Consider the following 26,939-nt stretch of genomic DNA (forward strand, 5'->3'; position numbering starts at 1 on the left):
CCATCCTCATATGCCTTCTTCCCAACTCCTCTATTTCCTCTATAAATTAATGAGTTGAAAAGGCACGAGGTGGTGAAGAGAAAATGTCCCACTTTTTCGTAATAATTTTATAATGTAGATAGTTGCTTGAGTTACAACTTCCAACTTTGCAAGTGGACCAAGATATATATAAGAAAATAAATATAATGCCCAGGGGAAGTCTTTGATAATTTAGTGGTACCAGACCAACATATTCTTTTCCTTGAATTAAACTACACTTGATCCATAGTGCTTCTAAAGTAAGCCACCAATGTAGCTTAATTATCGGGTCTCACTAACGACAGCGGTTAAGAGTTTAATTTTTTCTCATAGACACTAAAGTTGACACGTAGTTTTATTTTTTTATTAGAATATTATGTAGAATTGACCCTATTATCCAATGTATATTATGAGGGCTAATAACTCCTTTGTCAAGACTAGCCTACAAACTTATAATCAATAAATAAATAAATATATAGTGCCCCCTAATTCCCATGGCTAAGAGAATATTGGTTGGAATGATGAGAGAAGAAGGAAAATAACAAAAAAAATTGACACAGATCAAAAGGTCAAGATTAAGAGAAAATTAAGCCTGAGCCATATAAATTATACATATTACACTCAAACCCTAGTTTTCCTCATATAAATAAACAGATAGGCACCAATACACTTTTGTTTGCCCTAGTTTTCATCATACAAAAATCACATTATTTCCAAATCCAACAAAGCATATGAAAAGAAAGAAACAAAAAAAGTGGTGTCCATCATTCTTCACTCTCTCTTCCTGCATTACTTTCATCATGCCATCAGAAGTCCATAAGCTTCACATACAACAAAGCATTTGAAAAGAAAATAAAAAATAAGTGGTGCCCATCATTCTTCACTCTCTCTTCCTGCATTACTTTCACCATGCCATCAGAAGTTCACATGTCCACAGAGATGAGAATAGGAGAGATCAAAAGAAATAGAAGCAAAGAAAAAGAGATGGAATGAAGGAATGCGAGTAAGTTGCAGGAGCTGCATATTATTATATCTTCTGTTAGTCATCTTCCACAAACCAAAGTTTTGTTTACTTCCTACCATGGTCCTCCTCCTCCTCCTCCTATAACACCATTCCAAAACACAGTATGAGTATCCCCACCTTGCCCCCTATTCTGCTGAGACTCAGGAGTACCACTGCTTGAAGGCCCAACTTGCTTGAACCCATCAAAAGGAAAGAATAGCCCAGTAGTAGTAGTAGTACTAGTACTAGTAGTGCAACCATCAGCATTTCCACCACCATCAAAACTAATACCAGGTGGTCTAATCTCTTGCAAACCAAACCCAGTTACATATTCCAAGTTTGTGAAGTTGAAGTTGTTGTTAAACTCATGAGGGTTTAGGCTGTGATGAGGGAAGGCAAGGTTGAGGTCTTGGGTGTTACCTTCATGGAGTTTTGGGATATGTGCTCTTGAATCCAGATGACCAGAAGAGGGCTTCTTTGAGGTAGAGGTAGAGGAGGAAGAGGGCTTCTTGTTCTTCCTAGACCCACCACCGACAGGGACATTCCTGAGGGACCCACCCTCTGTCCAATACCTCCTGCAGGTCTTGCAGAAGTACCTGGGCTGGGTGAGGCTGTAGTTGTTGTAGTAGCAGAACTTGGTGTTGGTGGAGTTGCACCTGGGGCAGTGGAAGGCTTGCTCTTTCTGGGGTTTGCTCCCCCTCTCCTCCATTAGACCTGCCCTTGTGGTAGTGGTGGTGGTGGCGGTGGTTGGGATCATCACCATCTCCTGTAAGAGAAGCCCACCAGATGATCATCATCCCCATGGGAAGAAGAGAAGAGAAGAGAAGAGTGTTAGATGTATGAGAACATAAGTAGATAGGTTATGATCATCTTTATATGTTATGAACAAAGGCACCAAAAAAATATGCACAGAATAAGGGGGAAAACAGGCAAAGATGGGAAACACAACACACTTTTTAGTCTGTAGATTAACTTTTCATGCCACTGCTAACTGCTTTATTACATGTAGACTAAAAGAAGAGAGAGAGAGAAAAAAGATAAGAAAGAGAAAAGAAGACAACAGAAAGAAAGTGGTGTGCTGCTTTCAAGGATTAAAGGAGGAGGTGACAGGAATTAAAGGCTGGATTGAAACCAAAAGAGAAGTTTGAGAGAGAGAGAGAGAGAGAGAGGTGGTGCAGTGGTTGTCTGATAGATCTACAAAAGGGAACCTAAGCCATCATACAAACCAAAACAAGAAGATCTACATCAAATTCATACACTAACATTAAACATCAAGTATCATGGAGGAAAGAAGTAATCCGACCTAGATTTAAAGACCCAGTTTCTAGATCTTAGTATCTAGATTAATTTACCTGAGGCCAGTGGCCAGTATCCATGCAAAGCACTTGTTAGGAATTTGAGATGGCTTTCGTGATCCGACCGAAGAAGAGAGCAATAATTCTTCCTCAGAGAGAGTTGTGGTGTGTTATTCTGTCTCTCATCTGAGAGAGAGAAGATAGAGATGGAGATAGATAGATAGATAGATAGATAGATAGATAGATAGAGAGAGAGAGAGAGAGAGAGAGAGAGAGAGAGAGAGAGAGAGAGAGAGAGAGAGAGAGAGAGAGAGAGAGTGGTAGTGGATTCCTTATAACATTATTTTATGTTCCTAGTTCTATTTTAGTAGACTCAAATCAATATTCTACTGGATTGTGAGCTCTTTTGTCCACTGCTATGTGAGTGCTATACAGTGTGGAGTCGACAAACATCGACGGAGAGGGTTTGTGTGCGACTGTGAGCGACGAAGTGAGAGATGACTGCAGTGGTCGGTTGAGGTGCCAAACACGAGTGCCTACCACTCCACACGAGCGCACAATAGGGTTTGCGATAAAAAGAATATAGTTTCTAGAATATTCAGAGAATGAGCAGCTTATAATTTTTGAGGGTTAATTAGAAACCATGTCCATTTTTATCGCATAACCTCTTATTTATTTTCTATGAAACGTTGACCTATTCAAAATATACGTAAAATGATATTTTTTATCATAACTTTTTCCCCATCCGTTTCCCTAAAACAAGAGTTACACGGTCCGATCAAGTAACATTTTTTCTTAACAAAATAATAATAATAATAAATCAAGATGATGACAATCAGCGATAGAGATTGTAATTATTTACAGTTTTATTATTATTATTTCTTTTATCGGATCCAAACTCGTGTAACCAGAATCCGACGAATGATATCAGTTGGGCCCTATCGGGTGCACGTGCGGGGCCCGGTAACAATTTGGAAGGCTCACGCGTCGCCCGTGCAGAATAATTTTAGTCCCGGGTCCCAGCGGTGAGTTTACCTTCTCATGTAAGGAAGGAATAAGTTTAGTTCTGACTCGGTTTCATCCTATTTGGCGTCAAATCCAATCCATGGCTTTCGTTTTCTCGTGAGTGGGGCCACGTCACGAACAAATCTATCTCTCCTGCCATTAGTCACTTCAACTGCCATTGTCTCCTCCCTCCTCTAAAATTTTCATCACCAAACGCCAAACGAGAATTGCTCTCGGATTTCATGTTTAATATATTGATTGTATAACTATGCACACATATATGCTCTAGTGAAATATTTACCGAATATTAATCCTAAATACTCATAATGTGTGTCATGCGTTGTTGTACGGCATAACTATTAAGATACAGTAGTTGCCTTATTTTTCTGTCAAGCTATTTAGCGTTGAAGTAGTTGATCTCATTGAGCTTGATTCACATGCCTCATTATTAGATACATGCCATTGAATAGATCTCACATACCTGTAGCCATGATCATGTTATATCCCCATGGCTCTCGTTATTTGATTTTGGAGATGAGGAAAAAAAAATTAGTGGCAAGGCATATTCTCTCTATCTCTTACTTCTAAAAGTATATTACAATGGGGAGAAATTTGTTTCTTTCTCCTTACTTCTTCTTCTCTTTCGTTCTCTCTATTTATTAGAGATACCGCAAGTATCGGAGTTAGGGTTAAGACGGGCACTATCACCATCGTGAAATTCCACCTAATTTGGGCCAACCCAATATCCCATTTCCACATTAAATTTTGACTGCTGAAGTGTAACCAAATCCCTCACCACCCAAAATTCCTTAGAATGTCAACTTAATCATTTCAAATCCTTGATACAAAACTAAAAGTTATCACGGTTAGTGGACTCAAACCTTCTCCTCTACCTCCTCTTTATTCAACAACACTAGGTATTATAAAGTAGATGATTAAAAAAAAAAAGCGTACACCAAAACCAATCGCACGCTACTTCCTTGGCCTTTCCATTAACTCGAGTTCATTTAGATGTGTAAATAAATTAACACAAGGAGGGGAGGTTCTTTTAAATAAAAAGAAAAACCCACGGCTTTCAAAGAGGGTCTTTTTCGCAAAAAGTGAATGTCACTAATGCGCATGGGACCCTTATTACTGGAATTTTACAGTGGAGGTTTAAAAATTAGTAATTAAAAGAAATTTCTGAAGTCTTCTTATTATATTATATTATATTTCAAAATTAAAATAATAATAATAATAAAATACTCCTCATTTGACCCTAATATTATATCTCTTGAACGATGGGTTCTTTTAAGGCATCAAAATCAAATTGCAGGGTCGAAAGTAAGGTGTTTTTGATAAATCTTTTTATAGAATATAAATCCCACATTCCTCCTTTTGGGCCTTAACCTTTGGGCCTTTATGTCAGGTTTAGGATCCAAAGCCCGTATCATTGGGCCAGGCTTGGGCCTTTTAGTTATGTATACTTTCTGATCGATATAATTTAATTTGTGAATTATAGTAGTTAAAATGGCTCGAGGATTTGGGAACTTTCTATGCCAATGCCTCTATCTATAGACATTTTCTTCTTCTACGTGTAAAAATACCAACTATATGCACACTTGTTTGAAGTCTAAATTGGATTTGGTTGCTCCATCCCTTTCATCCTTTGATCTATTCACAAGATCACATATCACTATTTGTGATCTTTTCCTTCTGTTTGAAACAAGCCTATTTCGACCCTAAGCAAGAGAATTTGAAATTAGATTCTAAATCTAATCGAACTAATTAATCGAGCTAAGCTCGAGCCGGGTTGATTATTTTGACAGGTCTTGTTCAGGAGGGCCCAAAAGAGGATATCATATCAGTGTACTGAAGTGTCCTCTGTATATATCTGTCAGCCTATTTGTCATCCTCAGAGGAAAAGAATAGCCCCCACTCTACTACTGTCACACTTGATCGTATCTGTATCTATAACATATATACTATAATTTTAGGAGCATTTAGTCCATCACTCTATGTAGCTGTCCACAGTTTGGCTTATCTCTGCCATTGATTTCATGCAGATATCTTCTGAATTATTATTATTTAATTTATGCCATATTGCCATTATATAATTATATATACTCGGATAGTTTTGAATTATGGAGATGAATATGCTATAAGAATTAATCTTAATTAAAACCTTTTTGATATAAAATAATCTGGTAAAAACCATCTAATTACTAATTAATTATCACTCTGCCATTGCAATAATCATTAATGGCAACTATTTATGATGCATGGTCCTTTGTCTGACACCAAGCAACTGGCACAAAACCTAGCGGGTAGCGGCTAGGGTAGATGTACATGCATGCATGTAGATGTAGATGTAGATGTACATGTAGATGTACATGCACACATAATGCAACATGGACATTCTTTGTGGATCAGGATGTGTCTGGGCAGTAATAAGCAAACGTAGACATGTTGAGCAGCCCACACTTAGTGTAAGGTGGTTCGATGTACGATTTGATGCAAAAATCTCGGACAGGAGGCATATTTTACCATCTCAGAGGTTCTTTTGTTTGTGAGAATTTAGCAATATTCTAATGAGTGATCGAGGAATCATGCATGTGGATGCCAACATGCCCACGTAAACAACATCTGATTATATCCCATAATAAAACCAACACAAAGTATATATATATATATAATGCGCTTTAAAATAATAGTTATATTATTATATGTAAGCACCACTTAAGGAATTTTTCTATAAAAAAGATGGAAATTTATTAATTAACTACAATGAGTGATTAGAGAATAAGCCCAAATTTTATATGTTTATATTAGCCTCACAGTGGATGTGATTAACTTTACAAGATGATAAAAGCCACCATCTAAGAAGCTAGATAATCCAACTCTAGTTTGAGGGCCTCTGAAGTAAAGTTAGTGGAGAGCAGTACAGTAAAGTAACGTAAACTCTACGATCAATGTGGAGATATAAATACTACATTTATCTTCATTTAAAAAAAAAAATTTGAGCTGCATTGTGGTTAATTGGTTTGTGGGTTCTAATAGCTCCACAAGGCCACATGCATCTTTCGACAATAATAACACAATCTACCACGCATACATGATGGATAAGAAATCAAACAACTATGCAACGAGTTTATGGGAACCCACGACTTGCGTGGATCTCTTTTATTATATATTCTATCTCTTAAAACAAAAATTCTAAGATCCCTTAGATAAGGAACAAGAGGTCTACACTACCATCAGTCAACTGATTAATAAACATATTCCCTTTATCCTTCGGTTATATTGATCAACTTACATGCATTAATATTTGGAGTACTTTATATAACTATTCAAATCTATAGTCACGTAACTCTTCCTTGGTTACTCATAAAGATAATGGAAGGTGCAATGTTCCATCAACTATGCACATCATTAGATCACGAGATATATACAATAAACAACTATTATAAAATGATTGGAGTGGTCATAAACAAATAGTCCTCTAATAATCCAAGAGGTTGTCGGGGTGATAGATTATGTACTTATATATGGGCAAATGACAAGCATATATATATATATATATATATATATATGCACACACACACTTATACTTAGTGGTATTAATAACTTCTCCTACAATATTTGCCAACGTGGAAGGAAGGTATGGTTGATGAGCTAATTTGGTGCATGAGAATGCTAAAACTTTCAAAACTTAGGCACCTTCAATTATACTAATATTCTAGCATGGATCCCATGCAATTTGGTGAGAAAAATTGGGCAAAGTATATAAAAAAAAAGTCGGTGAAATTTATTTTTTAAAAAAGTACGCTATTATTATAATAATAATAACTATTAGCCTATCACACCTAACTTGATTAACGTCTTGTTATTATATAGATTAAATTAAATTAACTATATCTCTATTCGACTCACCTCGTTGGCCTCTCTAGCTCTCTCCCAACGGCAAATTTGCCAAGATATTTTAACTTCTCATTTTTCAAAGAGAATATTTATATATTTTATTCAAAGTGAAAAAAATAGGGGTCCAATGATATAGCAGAGTGCTCAAAGTAATAAAACAAAATATAGGGTCTAAATTATAAATCTTTTAGTAGATTGTTTAAACTTTGGATTTATTTGATATAATAGTACACGTAAGACTTGTATAAGCGCCGACGTTGACTAGTTAGAAAGTCTTTTTATCTTATACGACCAAACTGACCTCCAAAGTCCAAATTAAGTTCCTGTTTAGGCTTTGTAGGGGTAACTACGTAATTTAAACGGAGTTGTAACTAATAGGGGCCTACGTGGACATCTCCTTTGCCGTTAAATTTCTAAGATGACGAAGGGAAAAAATCGGATCAAAAAATAATAATCAACACAGCTGTGTGGAATCGCGGGGGCCACAAATATTTGCCACCCATCCCCCTAACCTCCCCCCCCCACCCCACCCCAACCTACCGTAGATCCAACAAGAAGCGGTCTTGCTTGCGATCGGGGCCGTTCGTACGATGCTTCCAAAGATGGATATGGGAAGAAGTGACGGGGATCCCTATGTCGAGGCGCTATCTGATCCGGGCCATCGTGCCTGGGTGGGTCCATAAATTTGGACGGTTCTGATCAATGGGCCCTGCACTTTGTTTTTATCCACCCAATATTGTCCTGACGCAAGTGAATTTAACAGTTTGAACCCTCAATTTTCGTTATTTAAAGTGACAAAAATATAATTTTTTATAATTCAAGGGTTGGACAAACTTTACTTAATATTTTATAAGTTATCTAGTCTAGACTTTAAGTTATATGCATCGTTGAACAATTATTTTGAACTAAACGTCGCCCTATCAACTATTCTTCCAACCCAACCGCATCGGTGAGCTAATAAACCACTAAATAATTTTTTTCATAATAATTATTTATAGTTGAAGTCGATCTCATAACCTCTTTAGTTATGAAAAGTTATCTATCACCTCTATAAAGTTGGTTGGTTGACAAAAATATAATTATTGTTAAACTTGGAGAGTAGATCGAAATGTTTCAAACTCATTTGGTGAAAAGATAAAACATATCTTACAAGCAAAATATTCGGAGAACTAATTAGATAAAAATACAGGATTTTAACTGTAAACTTGCTTAAATAGGGTTTTAGATGCAAATTTCCCGTTCCGGATTTAGTGATTTACTATAATCGCCGAGGTGTACGCCAACAGAGGCGTCAACAAAGCGGGCACGAGGAGAAGTCGAGGAGTTGTTGGTCAAATTCTCCTCTCCTCGTTGACCCAATAGCCCGAGCACGCGGTACAAGTCTTTTGGACTGCTGTTGGATAAAGGCGAGAGGATAAACTACACCTTAGGTTGTAGGAACTCCCCTTCCAGCCATTCATAGACTGCCGTGTACTCTCTGCATGTTTTCTCTGCTGTTGGATTAGCCTAATTATCTTAATTCCACGCACTTATCTTTAATACACAAGCAAATGAGCAATACGACTAATATGTACGTATTGTAATCAAATATCGCCATCTGAAATAAAACTTTACCATTTTGGACCTACTCAAAGTCTTCTTTCTTACGGGGTTGATCCACGTGGCACTCTTACATGGACATGTATAATTAAAAACCATAGAAAATAAAGAAAGTCAAAAGTTCCAAATACCATAAGATTATATTAAAATTTTGCAAATTTCATTTAGCTAAATAAACATCCAATTTGACCATTTATTTTCACACATGGATTAGGTGAAATGAAGAATACCTTCATGCAAAAGAGAATTCGTAGAAATTATAAATAGGGGCAATATTTCATCTACTAATTAATTATTGAGTCAATTTTTATAAAATTTCAAAGATTGGCTCAGTCAAAATGCCTTTAAGTAATAAATGCAATATAAATTTATAGAGAAGTGCCGGGTAATTTCGTTTACGTAATCAGATTGGTCTACTTTTAGCAATATCTCTAAGTTTATATTACAGTGTTAAATAATATGTCTTCATGTGGTTAATTTATGCGGGGCATATATAGAAGTCTATAAAAAAAATTATATTTAAAAGCAACATATATATATATATATATATATATATATATATATATATATATATATTTGTCTCTTGAGCTCCAATGAAGTATTAGTAGAATTAGTCACTTGTTCGGATTATTGATTATGTATTAGGCTTGTAACCTTCTACTACTATTTTTTTTTTCTCATCAACACTGCGGAGTTATGAAATAAAAAAAAAATAAACAGCTATCTTATACTAGATTAATTTTCTAAAATTCTCATAACCCAGATACATAAATAAGGGAAGATCAGGTAAAAAAAACACTGTGGTCCTCTAGATGTTGAACCACTTCTTGTGATAGGGAAATTTGAAAAAAAATACAAATAAAAGAAGATATTTAGTATCGCAGTGGTGATTGAGATATCTAATTCTATATCTTCAAATGGTTACCTTAATCTTTATCCTCTATTTGATTTCATTTTAATTTAGTGCTTATTTGATACTTAATTTAGGTGCTACAGAACAATAATTTATATATTTTTTTAAGTTGATAAATTTTTGATTTAGGATCTTTACTCTGATAACATGATAGCTCATCAATTATTATAAAAGCTTAAATTGTTGGAGAATGGTAATTTTATATTTTATATTATAAAATAGGTTACTCGTTACAATATGTAACAGGAGTGTTAATTCACCAAATCTTATCATTTAGCACTAACAAAAGGTGATTAGTGCTTCTCACCTACTAATAAAAAAGACAAAATCCCCCGAATGGGTCCTATCACTCCATTGGCTAACGCATCACCCCAGGTGGCCCAGATACAGGATCCGCTACAATGCATGGTTGGTGATAAGCATAGTGGAATTAAACATCTCATCCCCATTGACTTAGATTAATTGGGGTTGAAGGAATAATAGTATAATAGCCAAGCGATGACGTGGGGGGGCATGCAATAGGAGCAGCACAGTAGAAGGGACCAAAGTTAGGGGTGTTCTGGTCATTTCGTAAGGGGTATTTTCGGATGAGATTTTGGCAGGCAGCCAGCCAAAACGAGCAGCAACTGCAGAGGAGAGAGAGACGTAGAGAGGGGAGAGAGAGAGAGACGTAGAGAGAGAGAGAGAGGAAAGAGAAGAGGCTTAGAGGAGCCCACCGTCTTCCCTCTTAAACCTCATCCTCCTTTTAGCTCATTGGGTTGCTGTTTCGATTCTTTAATGGCAGCTTGTTGAGCTCTGTAGACCAAGTTCTTGTAGTCTTGCTCGAGGAAGGGAAAGAAGTGGAGGCGAAGAAGGTTAGGAATCCGAGGGCTTGGGATCTTAGGCTTGACGGTCTTTTCCACGCGTTTAACATGGGCGGCCAGGTGAGAAAGCTCTTATCTTCACTTCCCTCCCGTTTCTGGAATTATTTTTTTTTTCTTCTTCCTCTTCTTCTTTTTTCCTTGTGTTCTTAAAATTTTCTCGTCAAAATCGTGTTCTCCTTGTAATATTTTTCAATGGGTCTCTTTTGATTTCGGTTTCTGGGCACGTTCTCCCCTCAATCGGCTCCGGGATTTGGATTACTGCTACGGTCTCGGAGGAGGATTAAATCCATTGCGTTTTTGAGATTTGGGAGATCTGCAACTGAATGATTTAGATTTTTCCCCATTTTCTTACTCTTCTTTCCCTGTTGCCATGGAGAAAATCAAGGGCTTTGCCGGCTATTTATAGGGACATTGGACTATTCTCTAAAATGGGGTTTTCTCCTGTTAATTTTTGTAGTAAGACCACCATGAATCAGAGTCATCTGTTCCGAGGTGAAGAGGAGGAGGAGGACTTGTTCTTCGACTCACGGGAGGAAATCTCGTCGGCGTCTGATTCATGTCCCGGAAGCCCGCTGAAACATGATGCAAATGATGCTGGAAATTTCATCAGTTGGGTTTCGAGCAATCCTCGTTACCAGGTCTGGACTAATAATCTTGAGAGCGTACGTGAACGCAGAGATAAGTTCATTAGATTAATGGGTTTGGACTCCATTGATCATGATGGTGAGCTCAAGGCCGACGATGAAATTGTGCCTGTTGAACTTGATGGCAAGCTTGAGGCAGACGTTGGAACACCGTCGTATATCAAGAGAATCATGTCAGGTAAGGAAGCCGACGTTGGAACCCCTTGCTCGGATATTCGACCTTCTGTGTCTAGTTGGTCCACCGAGCAGCCTAGTACATCGGATTTTGGAGATTCCGAGGAGAGTTTTGAGTACAGAATCAAGAACTTGGATGATGGTACAATGTTTATTGCTCATGAGTGGGCTAAAGATGGAAGTTTAAGGAGTCTTCGGGAAGTTGGCTCAGATCGAATGGTCTCACTTGCTGAATTTGAGAGAAATTTTGGCTCCTCTTCATTCATCCAACAGCTTATGCGACGAGAAGATAGTGCTTCAAGTAAATCAGACAGGGTGGTGAGTAGGAGAAGGATTGGATGGTTGAGGAGGTTGGGTATCAGGGCTTGTGTTGTCCCTAGTGAAGATGATGAAATTAACTCAAGCATCACTGATTCTAATCGGAGTAGCAGTGGTACTCTTGAAAGAGTCAAAGTTCGCTCATATAAGAAGAAATCCAAGGAACTATCTGCAGTCTACAAGGGGCAAGATATCAAAGCACATGATGGTACCATCTTGACCATGAAATTTAATCCTGATGGCCAATATTTAGCCACTGGAGGGGAAGATGGAGTTGTGCGTGTTTGGCATATCATGCAATGCAAAAGAACACATGAATTTGACATTCCTAAAGATGATCCATTATGCATATATTTTACAGTCAATGACAATTCTGAATTAGCACCTGTAAACATCAGTGAAGAGAAAAATGGTAAGCACAGTAATATTAAGAGAACTACGGATTCAGCTTGTGTTGTAATTCCATCCAACATCTTTCGGATATCCGAGGAACCGTTGCATGAGTTTGCTGGGCATAATGGGGATGTTTTGGACCTTTCATGGTCAAAAAATAAGGTTCGCTTTATCAGAGAATTCATCTCAGTTTAACTGTAGGATATAACATTCCATAATTTAAAATTTTCTAAAGTGCATGAAATGTTCTCTGCAGTATTTACTGTCATCATCTACTGATAAAACGGTTCGCTTGTGGCAACTTGGATTCAATAGCTGCCTCAAAGTTTTTTCCCATAATGATTATGGTAGGAGATTCTCCTTGCCATGCTGCTTGCATCTACTCCTGAGTATGATTGCTTTGCTCTCTTCAGTTTGTTCTAATAGCTTTATTTTTATTTTCTTCTATGCAGTAACATCTGTTCAGTTTAACCCTGCTGACGAGAACTATTTCATTAGTGGGTGTATTGATGGCATAGTTCGTATCTGGGAGATTTGTAGATGTCATGTTATAGACTGGACTGATAGCAAAGAAATAGTCACTTCAGTGTGCTACCGTCCAGATGGGAAGGTATTTATATCTGGTAAATTTACACAAAACTGGCAGTGATAGAATTTAATGTAGATACATCATTCTGCCTGTCTTTTGTAGGGAGGAGTAGTTGGCACCATTACAGGAAATTGTCGCTTTTATGATGTATCAGGTACAGAATTAATTAGTGTATTTTATGTGAAGTTTCTTTTGTAGATGATCTTGCTTCTTTGCTACAGGGATTAATCTTACTTTTGCGTATTTTTGCTTGGACTTATACTTGTTAATATTCAGAATTTCGGATAAGACATTCGCTTACACAACAATGCCCTAGAGTTGTTGTCTAAAGATATTCGTATCTGTTCTTTTAGTCAGCCCTTAATTGGTCACTATCAAGTAGTATAGTCTGTGAATCTAATCTTGTAATTGCATTAAATGATTTCATACTTGACACTGAAACTTAGTGATGTTACGTTAGTTTGACACTGACCTCTGTTTGTACCTGTCTCTCTTAATCAATTATGTCTAGGAATTTTTTGTGCTATATTGCATTTAACAGAATAAACTGACAAGAAAAGACAGTGTTCCTTATCAATAAAAGTTTAAATTTGTTGTACTGCATTAGATTTTGAGAACCATAGATCATATACTTACATTATTGAGCTCATGTATTTCCCACTTAATTTTTTTTTCCCGTTTTACCATGCTGTCTCATTCCACTTGGTCCATGTTATGAGCTAGTTCAATCATGCTATCCCGATTATTGTTCGTTGATAGCACTGTCCATCATTAGAGTAAACAAGTTCCTTATGCTTACACTATCCAACCACTCCAGATTTTCTCTTTATCTGTGCATCTGAATGGTAGTCATGGGCTGTAGATTGCAAATGAATTTCTGCTAATTAACTCTTCTATTTTGCTGATTATGTTCTATTTTTTCATTGACGCACATCTGCTTGACTGATCGAATTTCTTTGGCTTGGTTCAGATAACCATCTACAACTAGAAGCTCATGTCTCACTACAGGGTAAAAGGAAGTCGCCACACAAGAGAATCACTGGCTTTCAGGTACCTTCATACAAATATCTGCCTCTTTATTTTGTATGTACTCTCTTTAGTCCTTCAAGGTTTATCTTTGAGTGGTTCTAATTTGTGTGCAGTTCTGTCCGAGTGATCCTAAAAAATTAATGGTAACATCTGCTGACTCACAAATTCGTGTTCTTCATGGGGTTGAAGTGGTCTCTAAGTACAAAGGTATAAATTTGTCTATCAGCTTAAATCAGATTTTGTGCTAAAATTCCAGTGTGGCAATATCACTTTCCGTATCCACAGGACTGCGGAATACTGCTGGCCAGGTAACTGCATCATTCACTCCAGATGGAAAACATATTATTTCTGCTAGTGAGGACTCCATCAATATCTGGAACTTTGTTAACCAAGATGCACCGATTTCGGACCATGTAAAGAGCACATGGTCTTGTGAGCGTTTCTTCTCCAGTCATGCTTCTATTGCAATACCTTGGAATGGCTTGCAGACCAGGACCTTTGTTTCTGTCACCTCAGAAGTTATCCCATCGCATCACGATGTCTTAAAGGATTTCCCCAGCGCTCTGGAGATTGCATCTGATTGTCATGGAGAAGATTCATTTGGCCACAATATTATTTGTCTATCACCTTCTAGTTTCACTCTCAGACATGAGTTCTTATCAGAGTTTCTTCCCAAGGGATCAGCAACATGGCCAGAGGAAAAGCTTCCATCCAGCTTGATCGGTGCATCTACCTTGTGCAAATCGCAGTATAAGTTCTTAAAGACTTCTTGTCAGAACTCTTCCCATGCCTGGGGCCAAGTGATAATTACTGCAGGATGGGATGGGTGCATCAGATCCTTCCAGAATTATGGGTTACCTGTACATCTGTGACTTTCATTGGCCGATGCATGATTGGTTGCGACGCCTTATATACTGCAGCTCACATGGCCACTACAAAAACTTTTCGTCTTCTTTTCTCACAGAGGTGTAGGGATGAAGTTGACACTGGTCCAATTTATCATGACACCGATCGAAGGATCACATGTCTGGTGCTCCCACTCAATTGTACATTCGACCAGAACTGTACGTAAGCTGGTGGTCCTTCAAGATCTCAACATCACCATCAGATTGTGGCAGGCCCCCAAGAAGGTTGATCCCCTCTGTGGACCTGTGCAGTGTAAGGTGGGACTGGGAGTTTATTCCTTCTCGTTTCTTGCTTTTGTGTCCTTCAGATCTCCTTGATCTATAGACATTTTGTTCAAGTGTTAGTGAAGCATCCTCGTTGCCTAAATCAAGTGGTGGACGAGGGCGATTGGAGAGTTCAAATGTACTGTTGGATAGATATAAATTGCATGTAATTATACATATTCATTCATTTAATCAATTGTTCTTGGTCTATATGATGCTTATTTTCTGATTCCATATATAGGGAACTTGTGCTTGTGGTAGACATATTCATGTGTCTGTGGGGGACATTGTGGAGCTCTAATGGATGGAGCTGATGTAAAGTTGTCTTGTGAAATTCTGATTGGTTTATGATTCTTTGTAATTTGTATTACCACTTGCCTCACTGTTTTGGAATCAGGCATTTATGGACCTTGTGATTAATTTTCTGGAGCTTTTTATAAAAAAAAAAAAAATGATGAATACTTATACTTTGACTACTTATCCTGCATTTGAGTTTTTAAAGGATGTCTATTTACCAAGCCTTGCATCTGTATCTGTTTTTTATTCTTTTTGCAATTACTGCTCTACTTCTAATCAATGACCATACGTGGTATTTTCTTAATCTATTTATCTTCCTTTTGCCCTATTACATCAGCCACAAATTTCAGAACTGCCATTGAAGGTTGAAACTAGTACTAACGTTAAGCATTGCACTATTACATCAGCCAAAAGTTCCACTACTCTTAATTTTGCATTGCTTTTGAATATAATGACTAGTACAAACGTTCAGTATGTTATACATCGTTTGTCTTATCTAACATATAATTAACCTTACGATGAATTGGTAATCTAACATGGTAGAGAGAGAGAGACAGAGAGAGGTGTATAGCTAAGCAGAAAAAAACATGGAGAGGGATGGATACTGTTATCATCTCCTGTTAGGTATAAACGAGTGGGCCAAGTTGAAGAATGCCTAGTTCCTTTCAGCTGGCCTCCTCTGGTGGCTGGGAAAGAGGAAGGACGGCTGACAAATTGAGAGAGAGCGATAGAAAAGATAGGGACAGAGATAGAGAGAATAGTGAAAGATGTAGATAGATATGTGCACTGCTAAATTTATTTTCGAGGTCCATCTAATCATTTGCTTTTGGATAAAGAAAGATTTGGATGATAGTTAGTGTCGTTTATTTCAAATTACTCCGCTCAATGAGATTCCAAGTCCCAAGTCCCAAGTCCCAAGTCCCAAGCAACACATAGAAAAGGATCAGACAGAAACTATCAATAGACAAGTCAGTGTTACATGCATCACTCCATTTTGATGTAAAATATGACATAATGCTATGCTCGCCAATCTTTGTCTCCTGTCCTTGGAAGTTTATTAGTGATTTCACTCACTCATCCATCTCTATTTTTGATCTCGTTTGAACACCAAAGTGAGGTACTTTTTTCAAGTTCTCAACATTGGAACATCATGCACATAAATAGGACATCAAAGGATGCTTAAGTTTCACAGTAACAACCAATACATAAACCATATTTGATAGATTTGCACACTGACACATCCACAAAGACATGAGAAAAGTGGGACTAGCATTCGATTATGGATTAGAATTTGAAGAAATAATTGATCAGCATCACATTATGATTATGCAATTTTAAGCTGATTGGAAGCAAGCAGATTTTACAACAAATGAGAGAGCGGAATGGTGAAGAACTTGGCATATACAATTAAAATGGCCAGAGGTCACCCCAAAGCGATTTGCGAGCCTGCCGGTGTAAGGTAGGGTTTTTACTTTGAGTTACCACCACACGATCAAAGGCGCCCTCCGACCCATCTCTTTTGATGGCTCTGCAGACATCCATCTGTATTTGTCGACCTCTCCGTACTGGTGAGTAGACAATCCTACCCCAACCACTTCCTAAATCCGCATGTACTTCCTCTTCTTCCTCTTCTTCATGCTCATGGAACAGACTGGTTTCCGTCATGTCTGAAGCATATGGGATCAGATCATCTTCAAATGGGGTTTCTTCATCCTCAGTTTCGAATTGATCCTCTGATGAAGGAAGAAAGAACAGTAAAACCAATGAGATAAAATAACACAACAATGCAATCGGTAATAGATGAAACTAATTAGGTCACTGATGCATAAGGAAAACATTGAGATTCCAGAAGACATCAAGATATGAGAAAATAAATTAAAATTAATACTAAAATATGTTTCATCTGGTACATCACACCCAGAGGAATTATTAAGTCATCACTCCATGTTCAAATCACTGGCTTGTGAAACAAGGACAGCAGCAAGTTATCCTAGTGTAACAATTTGACATAGACACTGTTCAATTCAATATTATCTATAACAGACCATCATGCCTTTTACAAACAATGTCATGAAATCATTGATAATATTCACAGAACCTGAACATTGTGAATAGCTAATTACCGTAGTCAATAATAAGATCCTCAGGGTTTCTCTTAGCATTCCTTTCTTTGAGTGTCTCGAATTCCATACCATCAAGTGGCCAAGCCTCCCTATTAAAGAGAACGGCCACATAACATCAGTCTGATAGAGTATGGGTATATGACAAAAAATGAACATTCAAGTAAAGTATTAAGGAAATATTTTTAAACAAAGGATGTCATATGACAGCAAATCAACTATATGTTTGTAATGGTGTTTAAGCTATGTACAATTTGTTTGAAAACTGTTACTTGTATCTTGTCACAGTAAATAACAAAAAACAAAATCATCTCTAATTTATTCATCAGAAGAAAAAAAAAACAACTTAAACAAAATTGCACAAGATTACACTTCAAATTACTAAGATTCAATAAAAAATAACAGGATGCAAGCAATTAAAAAAAGAGAGTTTAATTCTCCAAATTTTTAGATCTTTAAATGCTCAAATTTCAGAATAGAAACCTAAAGACAATGTTCCAAAAGGTTTCCTTGCCAATGGCCTAAGATCCAGAGTTGCTAAGTTCTTACTGTGGTCGCTTCCCCCGACGTAACGCAACATAGCAGAATTTCTCATCCTCAAAACCACGCAGTGGTTCACCCTTGGACCGCTGAGCAAAACTGAATATATTAGAAAATTTATAAAATCTTAGCTACCTTGAGATAAAAGGAGACAATAACCACATCTTGAAATGCCAAATAACAAAACAAAGGATACACCGGATTATGAAATATAATGACAACTCAGTATATCACATTTGCTGTTGATGTGACATAGGTAAAGAAATGAGAAATTTTACGAGATAGATTATTTGACAATCAACTAGCAAAATATTCAACTTGAATAAAAAAGATACAATGTACAATCACATGAAAAGATACAGACCTTATAGGCACGCTGTGAAGATGTCCTCTCCAAGCGTTGAACAAAGTGGCAATATTTATTTGTGTTCTCCAAGGGACAACGCCCATCATGAGGGCACTGATAAGGAACATCAATTCAGTTGCTGACTCCGAGAATATCCACCAAATAAAATGAAAAAAACTATGAGAAACTTTAAGAAACTTACAGGAGCAACAACAAATGCACCGCTCTTTAATGAGGCTTTGTTGACAGCTATACTCTTTACATCATTTGAAATCTTATTTGATGAATTTTCGCTTTTGCGGCATTTCTTGATATGTCAATAAATGATGTAATGAAGGTGAATAAAGAGCTAGACATTATCAAATTTTAATAATTGCCAGAGTAAAGGGTGAATAACTTGAAATGAACTTACCCTCTTTGCCATCCACAGCAGATAAGAACGCATTTGGCAAATAATTTTTGAACCATGAGGAGTTCCAGGCTCTAATAAAACCTAAACAATGTGTTGCAATTCGAATGAAGAATAAACCCGCCTTCAAAATTACACAAAGTACAAAGCCACTAAAGTAGAAGAACAAAAGATGACCTTTACATCCGAAAAGCTGCAAAGGGCTGACTGTATTATTGTGTTAACTACATAGGTATGCCATAATCCAACGGTCGGTACTGGGATGTGCAAGTGACATACCACATAAAGACCCTCCACTAACATTGATCAAATACAGCACCCGTAAAACCATTGCTTTAATGATATATAGACAAGTTAACTTAAATTTAATAATATATGATAAATATGCAAGTCGGGAAATGGTAGATTTAGCCTGTGAATTGGTTTCTGCTCTTTTATAATGTAGAGTACCGTTTTTTCTCACTAAATATCCTACTTCTGTATGCCCAAATGCTCAGGAAATGGAATGAAAACTGAAAGTGCATTCCAAATATGGAAAGGTAACAATACACAAAGTGATTCCTCAAAGCCTAAAGAGTAAAGCCAAGATAAGAATTGTCATTATAAGAAAGAGATATGACAAAAAAAATTTAGTTGATTGTACTTGCCTATTTGAAGTATATCATGTGTTCATGCAGTTTAACAAACTTTCAGAAAAAAAGGATGAGGTAGGATATTACTGAAGATCTCAAACAGAAAATGTAAGCGGTTATGGGCAAAACTATTAAAAGCCCCCTAAAGCAAAAGAAAATCTCAACTAATGACCGGATTCATATACAAATTTCAAGATAAAATAAATAGAACTACAAAATACTAAAACGATAAAAAAGAAAATAAATAGACAATTGATGGCAAAGCATACCAAAACATCTCCTGTAAGGTCCCAAAGTTGTCGTACTATAGTAATTCGGTCGCTCAGAGATGGAATCTCCCCAAGCGCATAGGACTACATTTGGAAGTCAAAAGAAGGATATTTTGAAACATAATTAGTTAAACAATTGAGGAATATTTTGATGTATACAGATATTGAATGACATGTAGAGAAATACTTGCACAAAAAGAAAAATAACTAGGACAGAAATATGTAAAACATCTCTAATTCTACTTCTACCGTCATCTTACAAATTTCAAGAACATGTGTACTTTTAAGAATCATCATTCAGCTCTAAGTAATGAGAAACTAATGCAACCACATAGTTTTTGTTAATATAGTTCTGCATATGTAAAACTTTGATGATTACTAAGTAAAAATAGACTGGATCAGGACTCTCACTCATGAGGTATTAAATACTACAAGCTACCAATCTAGCTGTGCCAGAGAAGTGCCTTCACTTCAGATATCTATCTGTAATCCTCAAAGATCCAGGCCAGCAAGTTGATTAAGAGCTTCACTGCAAACAATTTTCACAAAACTCACTTTGAAGGCTTTTAAATTGTTAACACTACCAAATAGACCATTGTCATTATCTATCAGACCAATAAGACAAAGTCCTGGTTTTCCTGGCAACGTAAGCACACCACACTTTCAGGCACAAACTATAAAATGGATTTCGTCTTTTGCATCTCTGTACAACTCAATTCAGAGTGTTCAAATTGCAGAAAGGAACGAATAACATTTGAGGCCTTGAGTAACAAGTCAAAAAATGCCCTCCTTCATAAGGTATGCACAATTCGTCATGCTCTGAATTTCTAACAACTAAATACTAGCATAAGGGAAATGTTGTTGCATTCACTGCCTAACTATTTTATTAGTACAAAAAGTCCTTATCCAATTCATCTTCCATAATTGGCTTCCACCAACAAAACTTAACCACATGATTTAGTCTATCCATAGATGGTGATTCACCTTGCTTTAGGATAAGTAAACAATCCAAAATTTAGCAGGCAAAATCACCACTAATAACACAAGCTAAAAGAAAATTTGCTTGAGAAGACATTCAAATGCTGAAAGAAATTTTCAATGCATCACACAATATTAGCGACACATAACAATATGATTCAGAAGTTACCACCACGCACAGATAAAGGCAATTTAGAGGACTCACAGAAATCACGAGGTCATGCTCTCGATCACCTTTATTGATGTTACGGTTCAATTCTTGGATACTATCGTAGCTGTGAATGACTGGCAAGTCCTTCAGATCTATCCACACAAAAAAAAGAAATAATATGCAAAGGAAATGTATCAGAAAACCAGTTGCAATTACAAGAGTAACATAAGATGCAACTCTAATACAACAAGATAAAGCAAGACAACGAGAAATGGACAAGATAAAAGTTCACTACAAATAGCTGAAGGGTTTAGATAAAGAACTTATAATACTGTATATTAACATGTATACTGGCTGCAGTAACTTATGAAACTATCGACCTCAATAACTATTTCAACTAATAGACAAGCTTTTCTAAGACACAATCATTAGTGTGATCTGTTGAATACTATCAGCAAATTTCACCGTGAAACTCCTTATAAAAAAAATCAGATTTCATCACAACAAATAGGCTACAAAATTCTTGACCTCACTGCATTATAACTGGCGACTCTGATATTAGAAAAACAAAAAATTCCCAAGCTCCAAAGGTGATAAATTTAATTAAACAATAATTCTATTTTAAGATATCAAGAAGCATCCAACAGTATATATCAAATTACCCTGCAAAAGGGTCTGGCCTGCTCTCTGCATTGCCTTAGAAGGTTCCACCAAATTGACCTTCTCCAAAGAACGAGGCCACACGTCCCGCATTGCCCTGAAGAGATAAACCCAACATACGAAATAGCATTACTTAATAGAACCTCCCTAGTAGCAACTATATCAAAAGCATACAGAATTCAGAGTGGAAATTACCAAAGAGCCGAACTGGGTCCTGCCCCAAAATCCAAGACCTTTGCAGGAGAGAAATCTGGCAGCCGCCGCCGCACCTATAGAAACCAAATCAATCATCCCAAGATCGAACATTTATAATAAAACAAAGCAAAGTCGCATTAAAAAAATAGTTTTTACCTCACGGAGAACGCGATGGCAAGCAGAGTACACCGCGGGCATCCGCGAGGCCACGTAGGCCACAGTCTCGTCTTCCTTATACTTGAGACCGATGTCCCCGTACGCGGATTTAATCTTCCACCGCGCGGAGCAGTGCGATATTGGCTTGAGGGGGTCCTCGACGAGCTCACGTGAGGCGGAGGCGGCGAGCTGGAGATTGACGTCCTTGATCTTGTTGAAGGATTCCGAGAGGAGGAGGACCTTGCGATTCATGTGCGCTTTCTCCCTCTCTGGATCGAAACCAAACAAAGATCTGAGAGACTTCGCGAAAATTAGAGATCAAATTGCAAGGAGGAGAGATGGAGAGAGACCTCGGAGGAACTTCTTGATGGCGCGACGAAGTGAGAGGGGGATGAGATGGATGCCCTCCGACTGCCTAGCGGCAGACCGGAGGGTTTCGGGGGTGAAGAGCTTGGAGGCGGTCTCGGGCAAGAGAGAGGGCGCAGGCGCCATTTTCTGTGCGGCTCTCGGCTCGACAGCTCGACTGCTCTGGGGTATGGGGTTTAAGGCGAGACGCGAGGGTTTTGGGAGAAAGGTCGGGTTCCGGATAGTGGAAGATCCGGATTGAACGAAAAGATCCGATATGAATAATTATACGAGATCTGAGGGGATCTCTACTTATCTCTATATTATGCAAAATTTGGTTTATATTTCGTAGTAGGAAACTACCTTACTATTAGAACCTTGTTTATTGCTTAATATAAGAAATTTATTAGTCAGTAAAACGGTGAACAAGTACTCTTAGACGTTGGTAAATGGTAATGCCTCTGTATGATGATTCTTTCGAGTCTAGCATCCCAGGCAGAGCACAGAATTTGCATCATAAAGAGACGTCCACGGTGCAGGAAAGCACAACCTACGCCTGCAGCTAGATGCTACCGTCTACCAGTGTTGTATGCATTGCAATTTAATGTTCTTAATGGGCACTGGACTACTAAGTAGGCAGGTAGACTGGATCATTTCGTACCATAGTGCATGCCGGTGCACCGAAGACTTATCCTTTCTGTACGGCAACAGACAGGCTACAGCCTACAGCTAATTGTAACCGTGACGGTTAATTTATATTTTGCCTTAAAAATAATAAGAAGAAAACGAAGGAAAGAGGATACTTGGGAGGTTGGGACCTAATAGCTACAGAAATGGGCTGAAATTTTGGGTGGAACTAAGCCCACGGACTAACCTTAATTTGGCTTAAGTACGCTCTCATCATATTTCGACACCTAGCGACCAATCATACATACTCGCAGTCAAATAGAGCAAATTTTTATAATCCTTGTGACGATGATTACTATCTGCAGCTGCTGAGGAAAAGTAATAAGACAAAGCGTTGTACTTGTCCACACTAAGAAAGCAATCATCTATATTACAACCACTAACTATTTTTTAAAACCATCACGAGGACCTTTTAAATATATCTCACTTACAAAAAAGCAATGGCAAAAGATGCATCACCTCCCTCTCATCACACCCATGTGTACAAGGAACCTACCAGCCTACCACTTCACTTCCTATTATATCCTACACCTCTATCTTTCTCTTTCTCTCTCAACACATTACACATATCTGTACCTATTCCACCACTCTCACTATAATATGTACGTATACATCTATAAATATATATATATATATATGTAAGTTTACATAATAGACCCTAAAATATGAGAATTATCTGAATGGTCCCGCACGTACGGGGAAATGCAACTGCGTCCTATCTAATAACGAGACCTCGGTATCCAATCATATGCGCCTCAGTCGTAACGCGCTTCTGTTTTCACCTACTATGGAGTCAACATCTATGTTGTCGCTCTAGGTATTGAGAGGTCACATCGCGGATCTCCCATAGAGCGGATTGAATGGAGAAGTGGATCGGATCCGGATCCGGTATGACAGAGTTGTCGGGCGGAGACGATGGAATCCGACACGCGCCAAAGCCGCGTGGCCTCATGCCGGTTGGTCGCCGACGACGATGGCGACGCCTCGTTGCAGTCCGCGAAGTACTTCCCCGACACCCCTGCCACCCTCGGGTGCGTCGCCACGTAGCACGTCGTGGCCGCTGCCTGTGATGCGTGGAGCAGCGGATCGCTTAGCTTGTCATATAAAACTTTGACTTTATGCAGAAAGCTACTGATACTTTCTTTAATCATTAACTACCTGAGGTATAGTTTTGAGGAGCTTGGACGTGAGGAAGAATACCAGATCTGTGGAGGAGTAAAAAGATAATTTAGATTTACACTATTGGATCGGATTTTTTTTTTCCAGAAATAATTACTTTTTTTAGATATTAAAAAATGACCTGTAATGACGCCCTCGCGGTCTCTGGTTAGCCGAGTCCTGACAATGCCGGGATGAACGCAGTTAACGGTCACGTTGCCGCCTATCTCCTAAGTACAATAAAACGAGGGGAAAAAATAAGTTAAAAAAGAATTGAAGGGCCATTCTACAACAAGCATGTTATTTGCAGATCTACCCCTCTAATTTTCATATTTGTGCATGCCTCTAACCTCCTTTTACTTACTGATTAACAAATTACAGAAGTGAACATTTAATTTAGAGATGCTTAGAGACGTAGTTGTATGAAAAGAAAATTACAAAAAATAAAATGTTTTCGATATATTGATGTGAGTTAGATGTAACCTTGAGTCGCTCGGCGAGTTCCTTGGTGTGGAGGACATTAGCGAGTTTGGAGAGGGCGTACGCTCGCGTGGCACAGTACGGTCTTCATAAAAATCAAGAAAACCGTTGAAAAAAATTAACTCTGAAAAAATAATTATGAAAATTTAATGGGCCAAAGTGCTCACATCTTCTTGCGGGTGATGAGATCGAGGTATTGGATCCCGTCACCGGAGAACCACCCATGGATGCTCGACGACACGTTTACTATTCTGCCCTCGATTCCGGTCACCTTCGCCGTCTCCACCATCTTATCCAGTAGAAGCTTCGTTAGCAAAAAGTGTCCTAAATAATTCGTTGCGAAAGTCATCTCGATCCCGTCCTCCGATATCGCGTGCTCGAACGAGAACTTCCCCGCGTTATTTCTGAAATTTTTCGGTCCGCTTAGTTGAAAAACAGACGAAAGAAAAAGGACTTAGTTGTAAATATCACATACATGAGAAGGTTTAGGGGAAGTTGGAGAGAGAGGAAACGGCAGACGAAGGTCCGAACGGAGGAGAGAGAGCTGAGATCGAGGGGGAGGACGATGATTTCCGCCCCGGGGAATTCCTCGCCGATCCGCGCCTTGGTCTCCGCCGCCGCCTTCAGGCTCCTCGCCGACAGCACCAACCTCGCGCCGCCGCGGGCCAGGACTCGCGCCGTCTCCGCGCCGATCCCCGACGTCGCCCCTGCCGCATCCACAAAGACATCAGCGCTAATTCCAGGATAAAGTTCTCAATCCACCCTGGATAAGATCCACATACCGGTGATGATGGCGGTAACGGATCGGAGATCGGGGCAAGCATCGGTGACCTCCTCGGCCGTGGATTTCGACCCGAAACCGCTGGCTCCAGCCGAACCAATCAGGTACCTCACCGTCTCTAGCATCGTCTTTCGTCTCTTACTCCTCCTCCTTGGGGGAAAAAAAATCGAATAGGAAACGGTAAATAAGGGAAGGGGATAAGTGCGTGAATAGGCTTTTGGAAGAAGCTACTCTTCTAATGGTGTCAGGGTTGAGGGGAAAGGCGCCTCCCCATATTTATAGGTGAGAGTGGAGGAAAGGAAAGGGACGAACTAAAAAAAGGAAGTACACCGTAAAAAAACAAAAAAGAAATGGAAATTGTTACAGGAGTATACCAGATAAGATTGGAATAGTGTATGAGTTGGACGTGTACGATGGCTTTAATAGTAAAAGGAGCAAAGCAATTGGATATAAATTTTATTCTCTTTTTTTTCTCTCTCTCTCTCTCTCTCTCTCTCTCTTTCTCCTTTCGCTTCTAATGCCTACATGGATTGACCGCTAGGTGTTGCAGGTTAAAAAAGTTGAGGGTCGAAAAGACTTAATAGTAGTTATGGCATTTTTTACTGTAATATAGTCCTGGAGTTCTATTATATTCGATTCCTCGGTGGTAATATCTAACCATCTTTCTCAGAATGATGAACGTGCCCCTGTGAAGGAGTATCAAGTAGGTTGTGGTTAGTTTGTCAATTATCAACTTAGATATGAATTTAGAATAGTAGGCTTAAATTCTCATAGGATTTTTTATATTTCTTGGTTGAGAAATAAAGTGAAGAGCATAAGATGTGACAAAAGTAAAATTTGATGATGGAAGAAGCAAGTAATTATATATTTTTAAAAAAATGAGAATATGGTTCAATAAACAAATAATTTATCATCTAAATCTCATCCACTTGTATGATTTGGGAATAACTATATCAATCTTAACTTAATCTAACATAATCAAGTCCAAGCTACCAATTAGAAATTAGAGGGAGGGAGGAAACAATGGAGGTCAAAGCAACGTCGAGGAAGGTATTGATGTGATCTAAGGAGGAAGCTGGGCGGACCTGATGGCAACAAGCAAACTTAGACAGAAAGTGATTATAGAGCATATGAATAATGATGCGCGCAAGGGTGTGATGATAACACTTAAATTTGGCATAAATTTTGAATGAAGACAATGAAACAGAGAAGAGAACAGTGAGAAAAGAGAAAGTTGATGATAATATTTATTTTTTATAAAAAATTATAAAATAAAACCCCAAACCCTAAAAAGAGCTATAACTTATATGTTACTGAGATTTTCATAAAAAAATATTGCTAGTAAAATATTTTAGAATACAGCTTATTAAACCGGCAAAATAATGTAAGAAGAACTTTTCAACTACTCGACATCGTACTTAGATTTGCATTTATGAGCTCAAAGGTGTGAGGAGTTCAATACCCCCCCATCAATTGGTCTCATCATATTGCTACACTCAATTAATTCCCTAGATTTATTCACCGATTTCAAACTCTTACCAAGGCCACACATCACAATCAGCAGACAAACTACTGGTTATAATAATAAAAGCAAAAGATACTCTATTTTTGATAAATTCCCCCCAAAAAATATTTACAGGAACAAGTAAATAGGTCGATTTCCAACCAAACATAATACCATTATTTAAAAAAAAAAGTGTTATGATTATTTCCTCAAATGAATTTTTTTTAAAAAAATCTTAGGTGGTGTGTCTGAAATTAAATATATTATTTTGGGGTTGCCTATCCATATATAATTGTTACAGCAGTCAGGAGGACAAAAA

General features: G+C 38.0%; 4 protein-coding genes across 4 annotated transcripts; 1 reads left to right on the plus strand and 3 right to left on the minus strand.

Moving 5' to 3' along the window:
* Positions 1-593: 593 nt before the first annotated feature.
* On the minus strand, positions 594-2,652 carry LOC140793310 (dof zinc finger protein 1-like). The gene is made up of 2 exons (XM_073144718.1): positions 2,374-2,652; positions 594-1,787 (listed from the first exon to the last, which is right to left on the minus strand). The coding sequence occupies exons 1-2, from the start codon at positions 2,395-2,397 to the stop codon at positions 1,095-1,097; spliced, it is 717 nt and encodes a 238-aa protein (XP_073000819.1). The 5' UTR covers positions 2,398-2,652; the 3' UTR covers positions 594-1,094.
* Positions 2,653-10,375: 7,723 nt separating this feature from the next.
* Positions 10,376-15,122, plus strand: LOC140794334 (uncharacterized). The gene is made up of 8 exons (XM_073146342.1): positions 10,376-10,656; positions 11,054-12,287; positions 12,382-12,472; positions 12,578-12,735; positions 12,817-12,868; positions 13,685-13,764; positions 13,857-13,950; positions 14,029-15,122. Exons 2-8 carry the CDS (start codon positions 11,064-11,066, stop codon positions 14,613-14,615), a joined length of 2,286 nt encoding a protein of 761 aa, XP_073002443.1. The 5' UTR covers positions 10,376-10,656; positions 11,054-11,063; the 3' UTR covers positions 14,616-15,122.
* A 1,339-nt stretch (positions 15,123-16,461) lies between these two features.
* On the minus strand, positions 16,462-22,212 carry LOC140793639 (uncharacterized). The gene is made up of 12 exons (XM_073145249.1): positions 22,016-22,212; positions 21,666-21,934; positions 21,510-21,583; positions 21,317-21,411; positions 20,709-20,806; positions 19,526-19,609; positions 18,628-18,708; positions 18,418-18,522; positions 18,234-18,329; positions 17,879-17,958; positions 17,333-17,421; positions 16,462-16,942 (listed from the first exon to the last, which is right to left on the minus strand). The coding sequence occupies exons 1-12, from the start codon at positions 22,155-22,157 to the stop codon at positions 16,617-16,619; spliced, it is 1,539 nt and encodes a 512-aa protein (XP_073001350.1). The 5' UTR covers positions 22,158-22,212; the 3' UTR covers positions 16,462-16,616.
* An 895-nt stretch (positions 22,213-23,107) lies between these two features.
* On the minus strand, positions 23,108-25,384 carry LOC140793208 (short-chain dehydrogenase TIC 32 B, chloroplastic-like). The gene is made up of 7 exons (XM_073144566.1): positions 25,118-25,384; positions 24,811-25,042; positions 24,503-24,739; positions 24,339-24,420; positions 23,998-24,085; positions 23,856-23,902; positions 23,108-23,761 (listed from the first exon to the last, which is right to left on the minus strand). The coding sequence occupies exons 1-7, from the start codon at positions 25,239-25,241 to the stop codon at positions 23,498-23,500; spliced, it is 1,074 nt and encodes a 357-aa protein (XP_073000667.1). The 5' UTR covers positions 25,242-25,384; the 3' UTR covers positions 23,108-23,497.
* Positions 25,385-26,939: the final 1,555 nt, after the last annotated feature.

Source organism: Typha latifolia, chromosome 8 (genome assembly GCF_019914945.1).
Source record: "Typha latifolia isolate L0001 chromosome 8, TyphaL0001v2, whole genome shotgun sequence".
In the NCBI taxonomy this organism is placed as follows: Eukaryota; Viridiplantae; Streptophyta; class Magnoliopsida; order Poales; family Typhaceae; genus Typha; species Typha latifolia.

What these genes read in the sequence shown, in the direction of transcription:
- LOC140793639 (XM_073145249.1), bottom strand. Translation starts at nt 22,157, where the DNA reads ATGGCGCCTGCGCCCTCTCTCTTGCCCGAGACCGCCTCCAAGCTCTTC. An exon ending in GGACCCAGTTCGGCTCTTTG is followed by an intron (nt 21,412 to 21,509) that starts GTAATTTCCACT and finishes TTATCTCTTCAG; the next exon opens with GGCAATGCGGGACGTGTGGC. An exon ending in CTTCACAGCGTGCCTATAAG is followed by an intron (nt 17,959 to 18,233) that starts GTCTGTATCTTT and finishes AGTTTTGCTCAG; the next exon opens with CGGTCCAAGGGTGAACCACT.
- LOC140793310 (XM_073144718.1), bottom strand. Translation starts at nt 2,397, where the DNA reads ATGGATACTGGCCACTGGCCTCAG. An exon ending in ATACTGGCCACTGGCCTCAG is followed by an intron (nt 1,788 to 2,373) that starts GTAAATTAATCT and finishes CTTCTCTTACAG; the next exon opens with GAGATGGTGATGATCCCAAC.
- LOC140793208 (XM_073144566.1), bottom strand. Translation starts at nt 25,241, where the DNA reads ATGCTAGAGACGGTGAGGTACCTGATTGGTTCGGCTGGAGCCAGCGGT. An exon ending in CGTTACCGCCATCATCACCG is followed by an intron (nt 25,043 to 25,117) that starts GTATGTGGATCT and finishes TGGATGCGGCAG; the next exon opens with GGGCGACGTCGGGGATCGGC. An exon ending in CTTCCCCTAAACCTTCTCAT is followed by an intron (nt 24,740 to 24,810) that starts GTATGTGATATT and finishes GAAAAATTTCAG; the next exon opens with AAATAACGCGGGGAAGTTCT.
- LOC140794334 (XM_073146342.1), top strand. Translation starts at nt 11,064, where the DNA reads ATGAATCAGAGTCATCTGTTCCGAGGTGAAGAGGAGGAGGAGGACTTG. An exon ending in TTTCATGGTCAAAAAATAAG is followed by an intron (nt 12,288 to 12,381) that starts GTTCGCTTTATC and finishes TGTTCTCTGCAG; the next exon opens with TATTTACTGTCATCATCTAC. An exon ending in GCTACCGTCCAGATGGGAAG is followed by an intron (nt 12,736 to 12,816) that starts GTATTTATATCT and finishes TGTCTTTTGTAG; the next exon opens with GGAGGAGTAGTTGGCACCAT.